General features: G+C 31.4%; 2 protein-coding genes across 7 annotated transcripts in view; one reads left to right on the top strand and one right to left on the bottom strand.

Annotated features, from left to right (window-relative positions):
* LOC134721218 (low-density lipoprotein receptor-related protein 2-like) overlaps positions 1–13676 on the top strand; it is a 125905-nt gene that overhangs the window by 68942 nt on the left and 43287 nt on the right. The gene's annotated exons all lie outside the window — the stretch shown is intronic.
* Positions 1–13676, bottom strand: part of LOC134721217 (uncharacterized) — a 43268-nt gene that overhangs the window by 26899 nt on the left and 2693 nt on the right. For 2 of the 4 annotated variants that reach the window (XM_063584020.1, XM_063584023.1), the window contains exons 1-8: positions 13248–13334; positions 10640–10708; positions 9665–9961; positions 6177–6203; positions 5887–5919; positions 2987–3079; positions 2566–2619; positions 2232–2261 (exon numbers count right to left, since the gene is read on the bottom strand). In XM_063584020.1, coding sequence (XP_063440090.1) covers positions 2232–2261; positions 2566–2619; positions 2987–3079; positions 5887–5919; positions 6177–6203; positions 9665–9961; positions 10640–10708; positions 13248–13260 — 616 coding nt within the window. In that variant the 5' untranslated portion in view covers positions 13261–13334. Of the gene's footprint in view, positions 1–2231; positions 2262–2565; positions 2620–2986; positions 3080–5886; positions 5920–6176; positions 6204–9664; positions 9962–10639; positions 10709–12375; positions 12429–13247; positions 13335–13676 lie in introns of those variants that run through there. The other 2 variants (XM_063584022.1, XM_063584021.1) reach the window with 2 other exon arrangements.

The raw sequence follows: 13676 nt of genomic DNA, 5'->3' as shown, positions 1-13676 counted from the left end.
TGTAGTTTTCTGGGTTTTTTTTTAGAGGTTTTGCTTTTACACAAAAAAACCTGTTTTCAAAACTACAAGGACGAAACTGATAGTGAGATCGTTTACAAGGATCAGGTTGTGAGGATACATGTGGATCAGTTTGATCACATATAGGAATTTCTAATGTTTCTTATTTAAAGTTCACCAAGGGTGACTTTGGAAGCGATATATTGGCACTAGGTTTTCTCCTTGCCGGCAGTTAAACGAAGTGGGGCGTCCGTTTGGCCGTGCGGGATGTATCAAGTTTGCAGTCACGTCCGGGCAGAATGGGGACAATAAATCCGATGCTTCGGGTAAAGACACGTTCTTTGAACGTTAAAACCCCTTGCAACAACTCTTTTAGGGGTCCGTAGGAGGCTTGTTGCAATGCAAAATTTTTGTTCCTATCCAATATACCATCATTGTCCAGTGACAGTCCAAATTTTCAAGACAATCATCCCGAATAGCCTTTATTATGACAAGACCTACCTATTGTTTTTTTTTACTTGTTTTCGTCCTGAACATGCATGAAATATTTACCACTGAACGTTAAGCAACCAACAATGAATTAATCAATCTTATTTGAAGACGCAACAGTATTGCCTTCTGGTGCAAGTATCATAACATCACTGATGAACGCCCAAGGAAAGCAGAATATCAAGAAAAGTTGGTTGTAGCATCACTCTGTCACACACCAAATCTCTGCGAAAATTCAATAGTACTTTTCCCCGACCACTTGCATGCATATTAATAGCTCTGAGGTTAAACATTGACACACAATTTATTTTCACACAATATCAATTATAGTCATTATCCGGAAAAAATCTTATCCGAAGAATTTGGTTAACTTTCATAAAAAGTCCAAAAAAAATTAACAAAAATATAACTTATGTACAGAAAATACACAAAAGAAGTACTATATATATTCAAATCACTCAAAAATATATTAACTTATCCCACAAAATCTACATAATCACATCAAAACTATCAAATTCCTTGTGAAGGAAAAAATAAATGGTGGAGCTGATTGACGGATAGGAAATTTCCGTGATTAAAGAAGGTACAAATGATGTTTTGACAAAACTGTTTGGAATTTGCACAACAAAATTTGCATGCAGTATCGCAATAACATGTTTTGTCCTTGAAATATCAAATACTGCTTTTGAATGATATGTGTTAACGTTTTCAAAGAAAAACGCGTTAAATTTCTATCTAAAAAACAAAAATCCTGTCCAAATATCCACTACTGTCCTACCTTTTATTGTGTTTGCACTGTATAATCCTGACCTTCACATTTTTCAAAATTATTTACATTGAAAAACCGCCATCTTGGTTTCTTTTAGGATCCCCTATTCCATAACATTCGTTACTCTCCGGTAATATCATTGTCATTGGTGATACAATTTCCCGCCCGTTTTTCGTAAAGATGACGAAAAGCTCCGAGAGACACAAGAAAATGGAGAGCACGTGGAACTCCACGGCAACACTTCCGGTAATAACAATGCCATACAAAATAATCTTAGGTTATGTAAAGGTCAGGATTATACAGTGCAAACACAATAAAAGGTAGGACAGTAGTGGATATTTGGACAGGATTTTTGTTCCGCTAATTGAAAACCATGATCTTTAGTAAACGCGGTCGATATTTACAAAAATTTTGACAAAAATCAGGGTGCCAATTTTACGCGACGGCGACTATACTTAACTGTCTTTTACTAGAAATACTCTTTAATACACATAAATGTAAATATTACATTCAAACCTCAGTGTAAATTAAGGAACGTATCGTCCTTTTTCTTTTGTAACATTGCAATGATTGGTCTTAACAAAAGCTATCATATACCTGCCAACAATACATCTGAAAATGACAAAATGATATTCGCCATGTATAAAGAACATTAAAAGTTAATATCCTGAATGAAAATATTCATGGGTAAAACTAAAGGATCTCTTTTTTTCAAAAGTAAGACAGGCTGATATGACTCATAGCTTAGATTGTCAGGTAAATGTCTTTTGCTTTTTTTTATAACGTTATATGTATTTATATAGAATAGCATCATCTTAAGCTTAGCAGGGCTATTGATATAAACGCGAGACAACTCTGCTGGTATCTATCAAATTATCTCGTCGTCTAATTTTATTTAGTTTAGTTAACTGTATCATGTGTATGAAGGTTGTTCTACTTGATAGAACCGAACAGTTTAAATTTCAAACATACTTACCGTTCGATGTTCCGTGTTCATATCCAGTGCCTATATATCAAACAAATATATGTAGTAGTCGATGAGATGGGTCATAAAACATAAATATTAGTCAAATAATAATTACAAAAGGATTTTAAGTTTAAACTCAAATTGTTATAAATGTTCGAATTCATATTGTTTATCAGTTCACTTGTTCTATCAGAAAACCAAAACACAAAGCTGAAAAAGCAGTTTAGAAGCCGGTAAATATATTTACAATTAACATAAACAAAGCTTTAACGAATATCTTTAACCAACTGAATTGTTCGACACAAAAATATCCTAGAAAAGAACAGAATACAAATATACTAACTTTTAGTTGATGGTTGACCAGCACTCGTTAAAATCATTCTTTCATTTTCAGAACCTACAGAAAATGCAAATTATTCTAATATTACTCACTTTTTTGGGTTTAAAATACTCTAACAGAGTTAACTAAGATTTTTCGTTACCTCGACATTTAAAAATAAGAACATTTCGCAAATGTGCCGATGAAACACCTCCCAATATCAACACATGGAATTTACACAAAAGCATTGATATGAAATCGTTCGGCATTTAACATTAATCAAAATAAAGAATAAATATGGTCTGATTGATGTAAAATAAAAACCAAATATTATATAGAATTCAAACTGATAACCAAACAATCAAAGATTCTTCTTGGCACCGTATTTGGATTTGCATACTTATTTGGTATATCTTATAAGTTTTTTACGCTTTATGATACATACTGTTTTTTTTTCTTTGTTTGACAATTAATATACCAATCAAAACTAATCCCATGGCAGCTATTATTGAACCGACACCAATACCTGCTTTAACACCTGCAATATTTACGGATAGTCAATTGGCAATAACAACGCTTAAAACATTCAAGAAATAAATAACAATTGTCATATTTGTAATTTTGTTGAAGCAATTTCTTACGTGTAATGATCTCAAAATCTAAAAGTGGCTAAGACCATTGAAACACATCAGTTGTTAATCCCAACGTGTTGCCAAGTCTTTAGTTTCCTATGTTATGTCTATTGTCGCCGTCAGCTAAAACTCGTAGCCGTTGTCGGTAAAAATAATCTAAACTATCAATCTCGTTCATTTGAGATATAGGTTTTCACATTCCATTCATAAATCGTTAAAAGAAAGACCACTACTGACATACCGTTTAAGTGATCGCATTGTAATAATCCTGACCTTCACATTTTCCAGAATGTTTTCCTTTGTAATTTCGCCATCTTCGTTTCTATGAGGATCCTTTGTTTACATGTCAATTTCGGAGTTTCCTGTTATATTCTTGTCCTTGATGTGATAAAGTTTCCCGCTCTTTATGCAAAATTTCTGAACTTGAACTCCACGGACACACTTCCATCATTCAAAATCGTCTTTTTAAATGTGAAGGTCAGGATTATCACAGTGCAATCACTTAAAAGGTATGTCAGTAGTGGTTTTTCGTTTGGCGATTTATGTATGGAATATGAAAAACTATATCACGGGTGAACGTGGTTGATACTTTAGAATTTGTTTTACCAATAACCGCTACGAATTTGAGCTGACGACGACTATATTGTACCATTATATGTCTGGTAGTCTTTTTCTTTTTCCGCCATGGCGTTGTCAGTTTATTTTCGATCTATGCGTTTGATTGTCCCTCTGTAATAATTTGCCCCTCAATTGTCATTTGTGAGACATTAATAAGATAAAGGGAAATTTGTGAGACATTAATTAGATAAAGGGAACCAAAAACGTTAAAGTTTCTCTGGAATACTCGGCAGTCTCGACTTTAAGTTAACATCGTTCAAGTATTCCGCCTAAAGAAGCAATCAAGAAAACAATAAAATCTATGGAAAACTCAAACTCTAGAATATTCTATCCTTCGCGCCTTTTTTCTCCATACGCAGGTGCTGCTGAAATGTTTCTAAATAGAAAATATTGATAACCCTAAAAAATTCATTTAAGTCTCAACAAACTCTCATTGTCAATTTCTAGATGAATGCAAAGATTCGAAGCAGACTTCACTGAATTTAATATCTTTTTTAAAGCTCGATTGGTTGATATTTTTGACCAAACTGTTAATGATCTGTTGAGTAAAGATCAGTTTTATATATAGCCAAATTTGAGGTAAAATAATGTTGTTAGCAACTGTTCATTTTCACGAGAAGCTCCTGTATGACGCAAAAAAAAATGTGAGATGTTTGTTAGAAGAGGAGCACAGCTAATTCCCGTAAAAAGACAGATAGTCTTTTGAGATACATCAAATCTAACAAACGTTATAAATATGATGTCAATGACAAAACATCAATCATCCCAATTATTCAATTTCAGGTAACATTTTTATGAAGTAACCAGAGATGTCCAACTGTTTTATAGCTTATGAATAATTCATTCGTTAAGGCTTTTATTGTTATAAACACTAATGTATACGTTAAGAATAATACTGTATAGTTAAAATTTATAAATAAACTCATCATAGATACCAGGAATAAATTTAGTATATACGCCAGACGCGCGTTTCGTCTACAAAAGACTTATCAGTGACGCTCGAATCCAAAAAAGTTAAAAAGGCCAAATAAAGTACGCAGTTGAAGAGCATTGAGGATCAAAATTACAAAAAGTTTTGCCAAATACAGGTAAGGTTATCTATGCCTGAGGTAAAAAAAAAAGCCCAAGTATTTCAAAAATTTAAAATTTTGTAAACAGGTAATTTATAAATATAACCATATGAAGGATAATTCATATCAGCACAAAAAAGTGCTGACCTCTGGGCTGGTGATACCCTTGGGGGAATAAATCGCCACCAGCAGTGGCATCGACCCAGTGGTTGTAAATAAACTCATCATAGATACCAGGACTAAATTTTGTATATACAAAAAGTGCTGACTACTGGGCTGGTAATACATCGCAAGGAAGGTTCTTCAAATCAAATGTTACAATCCAAAGAAAAATTATTCTTTATAGGATATTTTTTTAGTGGGTTAAGGGGGGGATGACAAACTGTCATCTGATAAAGCAATACTTAATAAACTAATAACATACAACAACGTATTACATTATTTTTTAATCAACGTATAACTTGTTTGAAAAAAAAAGATGATATTCAGTCAGTGATGAAAGGAATTAAGCAAACACTCTTTATCGAATTATTTAACTGGATCACATTTTGAAAACAAAAACAACAATGCATTTCACATGCTCATAACTTCTTAGGTGACTCTAAAGATTTCAGAAAAGTAAATGTATTTTGAAGGGCAAATGGCTATTTGCTTTGTTTCTATATGAGCTGCTGCTGCTGAATAAACGCTGCACAGTGTACCATTCTGAAAGTATTTGAAGATAAAAAGTCCGAGTTTATGCAGAAACAAAATGTGACTACCTCTTGTAGATAAACAACCATTTTTTTTAAAACAGACCTTTTTATTGAAAAGTTCGTAAATCGGTCCGATTATAATATGTATAACAATGCAAACTGCGACATTTGCTTATAAGTTCATTAAGGAAAAACAACCAGGGGACTACAAATGAAGGTGTTAAAGACAACTGATAAGTACAAATGTAAGCTTCAATTTTCAATTTTATATTGGTCGAACTTAAGATAGCACATAACACATAATCATGAAACATTAACAAATACACTTACCACTCGATAATCCAACGTTGCTATCTTCAGGATCTAAAGAAAATTAAAAAATAAAACAGAAAATACATCAACAACAGAACACTTTATATAAATAGTTACAGCGTATTTATCATTTTTTTTTGGCTTAACAAACATATAGTTGTCAATGAGACTATTTTTGACGACATACCAAATGCTGTAGAATCATATTTGTATTAAGACATGCAAAATCAAGACCAACTAAATAAGTCGACCAATATACAGCTCAGAATAAATTGTAATCCATGTCATACATAAGCAAACATACTCACCAACTAATAATTCTTCTCTTTCAGGAGCTACAAAGATATAAGTGCTATGTAAATCAAATGCGGGCAGCTATAATTTAGATAAATGTTACCATAACAAAACAAGTTGTGTCTAAACTTCACAAGTTTGTCAGTGTAATAAAAAATATAATTTGACATTATATTGGCTAAACTACAATTTAAAATTAAAGCTTAGGGTTAAACAAAAATAGGAACAACATTCACTTGCTAAAACATAAAATGTATACTACACGTTATAAATTGCATGCGTCTAAAATACATTTTGATTTGCCTTCTTTAGGAACTGAAATTATAGATAGGCGGATATTGTGTTTTCATATGAACATAAGCCCATTATTTTAAAACATTCATAACACTGCTCTGTTTGTTAGGAAATAGATCGATCAATGATCAACAAAACTTCTGCCAGGTAAGACACAATTAGTATATACATCACAAAAACGTGATTAAATCATTAATTTAATAACTATGCCACACCTGAAGAAATAATAAATCCTAAGTCATAACAATTTTGTGTTTATGCATAATAAATTTTAGTTTATTTTTATTTGATTAACTCTTACGAAGTCATCGTCCGTCTGCGCATTTTCGAAATCCTTTACTGTTACGTACCTTTTTTGACCACTCGTTTTTCTTTGTTTAATACGGACAAACCAAATTCAGTCTAAGATGCATGATGTTTATATTATTTGTTAGTGGCTTTGAACTAGCTGTAAGTAACTGTGTGTACGCTCAGGTCCGTATTAAGTGTCTTTTTTTGGGATATACAAATACCCGGTCACTTCAACTCTGAGTAGTAATTGTATTTGTATCAATCTGATGAGTTAAGCCTTTTTTGACTGAGTTTTTTTTTATAGTTTGTTCTGATGTTGTACTGTTACACCACTGTCCATGTCAGGGGAAGGTTGGGATCCCGCTTGCATGTTAAAACCCGCCACATTCTGTTTGAATGTGCTTGTCCCAAGTCAGGAGTCTGTAATTCAGTTGTTGTCGTTTGTTTTGGCTATTTGTTTTTCGTTCATTTCTTGGATATACATTAGGCCGTAAGTTTTCCCGTTCGAATTGTGTTTACATTATAAATTTGAGGCCTTTTTTAGCTGACTATGCAGTATTGGCATTGTTCATTGTTGAAGTCCGTACGGTGACCTATAGTTGTTAGTTTTAGTGTCATTTTGTCTCTAGTGGAGATTTGTCTTATTGGCAATCATACCACATCTTCTTTTTTTTATAATTAACAGTCTGAACATGGACTGAGCTGATATAAATTTATAAAAATCAAATAGGCTGCACAGCATTTTATTTCCTGCAGTTGATAAGTCTGAAAATTGCAGGAAAGACTGCACGTGACTTAATAAGTCAGTGTTCAGGTTTTTTATAGCTGTTCAAATCAAAGTGATCGGTTTGGTTCAAATTGATTTAATATTGATTGCTGTTGTTCATTTAGGATTTTTTTTAAAACCTTTATTCTATTATAACAGTTAGTTTCTGCGTGTGTTACATTTTTGTTTCTGTTGTGTCGTAGTTATCCTCTTATATTTGATGCGTTTCCCTCAGTTTTAGTTTGAAACCCGACATTGTCTTTTTCTCAATCTATTGTTGAATTTCGAACAGCGGTACACTACTGTTGTCTTATATAATATCTATTTGTTTTTCTTTATTATTACAATCTCGGAATAAAGGTACGAGTACAAGTATATGACAAAAAAATTGAAAAGAACATGCTATAAGTTTCATGCATCCGGAAAGCTTTTCTGTATCTATCTTCATTAGGAACGACAAAAGCTGAATATTTGCTAGCAAAGATGTTATAGCTAGGTGTCAAATAATGGAGTACTTGGCATGAGTAAAGTTTTATCCTTTCCAATACTATAGAAAAAAATTCGCATAACGTTTCATTGCATATAAGATAATAAACATTACTGTCAGTTAACAATTCAAATTTCTCCCCTAATTTTTCCCGTACTAAAGTGTGCAAGCTTTAGTAACCATGTTGTTTCAAGTTTACAAAATATTCTATAGAAACCCCAAATAAAATAAAATAAAAGTGCTTTGAAATATCCAAGACATATGTTAATGAAACAGAAATGTTTTACTGCAATAAAAATGTAGGATTAATTACCTACAACTGCCAAATTCAAGGGAATATTTTTTCGACCTATTTTCGTATACAACCAGATGTACAATGATTTGATGGTACTACACCTTATAATAACAATTGAGGACCTATAGTACAAAACAAATTGTAAGAAAAATGTGATCATTAGAGGCGATTTCAAAGTAATGTTTAACGTTGAATAGTATTACTATTGCTTCGACAATTTAACACTAGACAGGAATGCTCAACTTAAGATATCATTTCGATTTATCATTTTTTTGTTATTGTGGAATCCAAATTATATAATTTACAACTAACACTAAAATTCTGAAAAAAGCTCTTCAAATAATATAAGAAAATACTTGTACCAAGTCACGAATATGACAGGTGTTGTCAATTCGATTGACGTGTCTGAGCTTTTGATTTTGCCGTCTGGTTAGGGATTTTCCGTTTTGATTTTTTTTAGTTTAGTAATTTTATAATTTTACCTTTAAATTGATATTTGAAAGAGAGTTGAATAATAAGGAAATGTCTTACTCATTAGAAGGAAGTCTTAACTTTTTTAAATGGTCAGATATTGTAGGAGGTCGAAAAAACAATTTCTCACATTCGAATGCACTTTTTTCCAGAATTATAGTTTTTGTTGTGAAGTACATGGTTTGAGTTTCACAATAAAAAAAAAACCAAACAGATAAGGAATCGAAAAGATACCTAATGTGAGCATTTCTGACTAGTATTTAATAGCCGAAGCAATTTTAGAATAAAAGACTTAATAATATACATCGACCGATGAAAAAGTAAGAATGATTTAAAGTGATGGAAAAATTCACACTGTATAAAACGAAATAATGCAACTACAGAAATAAAGTAAAATCTAAACGGCTAGCAAACAATACAATTTCATCACGAATTAAAAAGAGAGAAAAGTGTACGGGAATGTTATAGGTAAGTCTAAAAAAATCCTAATTAGAGATACGAACATGCTTTATAAGTGCCATTGTAACTACTATCGATCCAAGTCACAATTTTTAAAAAGTCCACTATTATAGGTCAACGTCAGCCTTCAACACGTAACCAAACACTTCACTTTATAGTTCAAAGTCGTAAAAGGCATAAATTATTCTGCATTACATATTTCACAATTTAATTTGTATTGCTTCATCAAGAAGAAAATATCATACTTGGCTTTAAAAAATATATCGCATTCTTTTTGTCAACACCTAAAAAATATTCCTTGAACAATATCAAGGGGGTAGGATGAAGCAAAAACAATACAATATTGAAAACAACACGTTATTAATTTCTTGCGTCCGTGGCAATGATGATAATAATAAGGATAACAGTGACAATGATGATTATAATAATAAGTACTTACTTAAATCAACTTCAACTTTAAAATGGACCATAGTATCTCCTATATGTGCACAAGTCCATTGTATGCCAGTTTCATTTGCCGTCAAAACACTGAAATCTACATATATCGCAGACGTACTGTGTCGAAATCTATATGGCGGAGAAGATGTTGTCAAACAGCCAGATATGAAACACGTTGACATAGATGTCCCAGCTTTACTCCAAACCGCTTGGGAAATAAATATGGGAATTCCACATTTTAGACCGTATGTCGTAGAATTAACTTTATTAGTGCCATAATATGAAACTGTAAGAGCTCCTACAACAAAAGATATAAGTGACACAAATGCCAACTGTACTGGCTACATTTAGATTCATATCCTTTTGTTCATGAAATTAAAGTTAGTTTACATTTATCAAAGGTGTTAAATTTTACCATTTAAATATCAATTCTATTGATATAACTTATAGAAAGGATGATCAAATGATAGCATATCATACAAATCCAAGAGGAGCTAATCGGGACGAATTTTAGAGGGTATAATTGAATCGAGACACGTCTTGAACAATTCTTAGTGTCAGGAGAAAAAAACATGTTTCAACAATTTTATAATTTCTAGCCACGAATCACACGATCTTGATCAGTGTAAAGCACTGTTAAAATTCTAAAATTGATACTAAGGATTTACATTTCAACTGATATTCTTTGTTTCATTGTACTACACTATTTCAATGTGCTGTTGATTACTTGTATTATTATGTAACATTGTAATTTTAGCTTTCAGAATTTTGCAAATCTACGGCCACTTTGAATAATGTTAAATTTGTTATATACAATTTTTCTAAAACTTAACACAGTAACAATAATTTATACAAAAAAACAATAAAATAGTGTAAAATCTTCCTACACACATTTCAGCAATAAATGAGTTTGAAAAGTTAGATCAGAGACACATATAAAACGTAAACATAAAAACATAAAATCAAAAAATCTTACCATCAACTGTATACACTTCAAACACCAGCAGTGTTATTATGGCTGTCGAAACCCAGATATGCATATTACCTACAAAACATTCTGGGTTGTTATTATATGTTTTAGATCATCTGAGATACGAGTTGCAATGGCTGATATCATGACAATCCAAATTAGCTGTTATGTTTTACGTAGAAATGTATTATTATCATGTTTAACATAATATATCAATCAATGTAAATGGATATTAATTTTAATGTCTGTTATATTAACACAATATGACATAAGCTTAGGTTTTAAACACTTTTTTACCACCTTTAAGTGTAATACCACCATATTATAGTATGTCCTATCAGGTTGCATAAAAGAAACGGTAAAAAGAAGATTCCCTTGAATTAGAAAATTTCTCTTACATTTTATTGATTTCATTGCAGTAAAATAATATCTGTGTCATACACATACACATTGTATCTAAGGTGTTTCAAAAACTATTATGTCGGATTTGGTGTTTCTATAGAATATTTTGGACACTTGAGGCTACTTGGTTACTAAAGTATGTACTAACGAAGAAATAGGGTGAATATTTGATTGGTTAACTTCCAGTGATGGTTATTATTTTAAATGCAATGACACATAATGTGGATTTTTTTCTATAGTACTGGACTTTACTCTTGTCCAGAATTTTTTTATTTAAAACTATGATAACTTCTGCACAATGTTTTTAAAAGTTCATCCTCAACAAAAACTTATAAAGAAAAGTCACTGGTTGTATTACACATTAACTAACTTTAGGTTCATTATCATGGACTCGGTACATGTTATTATGTATCCTGTTAGAAATTTAGGCAAATAGCTAGTGCTTGGTCATGAGTTAAACCTCAACAAGAAATTGATTTGAATAAATCAAACATTATTTTTTTTTAAAAACAAGTAAGAAGCTGGTTTTACCGTTCCATGGACTGCATATTATTGAAAAAAAACATAAAATTTTCCTGAGTTTCTTTTGTTACCCGTTCTTAAATCGGAATCAGACTTATTTTTAACCGAGTTTCACTGTGTGTATTTTGTGTCTTTGTTTATTCAACATAGACTAGTTGTATAGGGAGAGGGTTGAGATATCACGAAATATGTTTAACCATGCAGTCGATTGTCCCTAGTCCCGAGTCTCAGTAACACGTAAATTTTCCCTGAACTAGAACACATTTTTATTAAGGGGTCAGCCGAGCCCCACTTCCAGTACAGGATTTCTCTCGCTGTATTGAAGACCAATTGGTGGACTCGGCTGTTATCTGCTCTTTGGCAGATTCTCCATTTCCGTTTTTTTTTTGTAAATGAAAACTGAATTATATTATATCCTTATGATGATACAATGGTGTGAAAATAAGCCATAGTTATCTTACATTAATCACAGAGCGGGGCTACGAATATTTTGTTACAGTTTAATAATCGTTAAAACAACTAAAACTGAATAGTCCTTTATTCACATATAAGACCTAAATTAGCCAAATGTACTAATTTTGGTTTATGTTATGAATTTGTTTAACAATAGATAAAAATGCTATATTAACATTTTGACTAATACATATACACATTAAGTGTACCTATTGAAATTGTAATACAATAAGTGTATTTAAATTTGTGTTTATCTTTGTTTTCGTACTATACACACATTTATCAACCATGACGTCATGTTTTGAGTCGTAATTTGTAAACGATGATAATTTAAACTGAAAATGATCAATATAAAATAAACTTACCTTAAGCGTGTCAAGTTTTACAATTTCAAGGCGTTTGACCTATTTATTTATAAGTTATCAAAAGTTTTAAAATATACCATCTGAAAATGGATTTAAAGGTACAAAATGTAATATCAGCTACAGATGATGTGGTTGGGTTTAGATTCAAACGGTATAACAAAGAACTTTCAGAATGTGTTGTTTCATTTTAAATTATACAGACGACCATTCACAATATGTGTTTTTCTATTCGATTCTGCATAGTTTTATAATTAAAGTATAAAGTATTTCATTGTAGGCACGAAACATAATTCTTATGTACATAATATATTTAATCTAATATATTATCGACAGGGTGGTAACAAGCGTGATGAATGCAGAATAATTAATTGGGATTTTTGTCAAGTTCTGCACAATGCATCAATTTTGGGGTTAGACTTGAAAAAATAATTCGTTAACACAATTCGGAATCTTAGCATTCTTTCCAGAAACACATCAATGGGTATAGTAGCGATATTATAGAGAAACCAAATTTCCAAAAAGGACAACTATAAAATCCGTCTGTCGACCGCCAATTGCCTGTACTGCCATTGCATAGAAGTTCTCATGATTGAATAAAGCAATCGTTAAAATGATGCTCAATGGGGCTGGAAACAGTCTAACAAAGATTTTTAAGAATGTGTTATTTCATTTTTATGAGGAACGTCTATACAAACGGCTAATGAGTGTGCCGAAAAAATAGTTTTTCTGTATGTAATAGTTTTATCGTTTTCGTAAATAACTCTTATTAGTATCGTTGCACAAATTTGATTAATTATCAATGTTTTATTTATATGTTACTGCACTTGTATTTGACCTGATAAAATTTTTGATTACAATTTAAGTACATTTACCTTTTATGTTCATAGAAATCAAGTTTTCTTTTAACAAAATATCCCTTACACATATTCTGTTTATTTATTACGTAAACTGAGATCATATGATACGCCTGCGCGCGCAGTGACATAATGTTGCAATTCTGAAATACTATGTAATTTTAGCAGATCTTTTTGTAGGTTTCTTTGTGTGGTATGCTGAACAAAAGATGTACAACAATTCAGTGAATTGTAGATTTTGAATAGGAAAATACAGAATTACCTATCAAGAAAAGAACTCAAAATCTAAAATAGGTTTTATAGAAAAGAAAAACACTATTTAAATAATCGTAGAAATGTATTACACACATTAAGTCAATGTGTACTTTTAATTGGGTAACGATATTTAACAATATATGCAAGAAAGTGTAATATGAGAACCAGTAATACCTGAAATGATCGAAAAGC

This window comes from Mytilus trossulus, chromosome 6 (assembly GCF_036588685.1).
Source record: "Mytilus trossulus isolate FHL-02 chromosome 6, PNRI_Mtr1.1.1.hap1, whole genome shotgun sequence".
Lineage (NCBI taxonomy): Eukaryota > Metazoa > Mollusca > Bivalvia > Mytilida > Mytilidae > Mytilus > Mytilus trossulus.
This window is presented reverse-complemented; position numbering and strand designations above follow the sequence as displayed.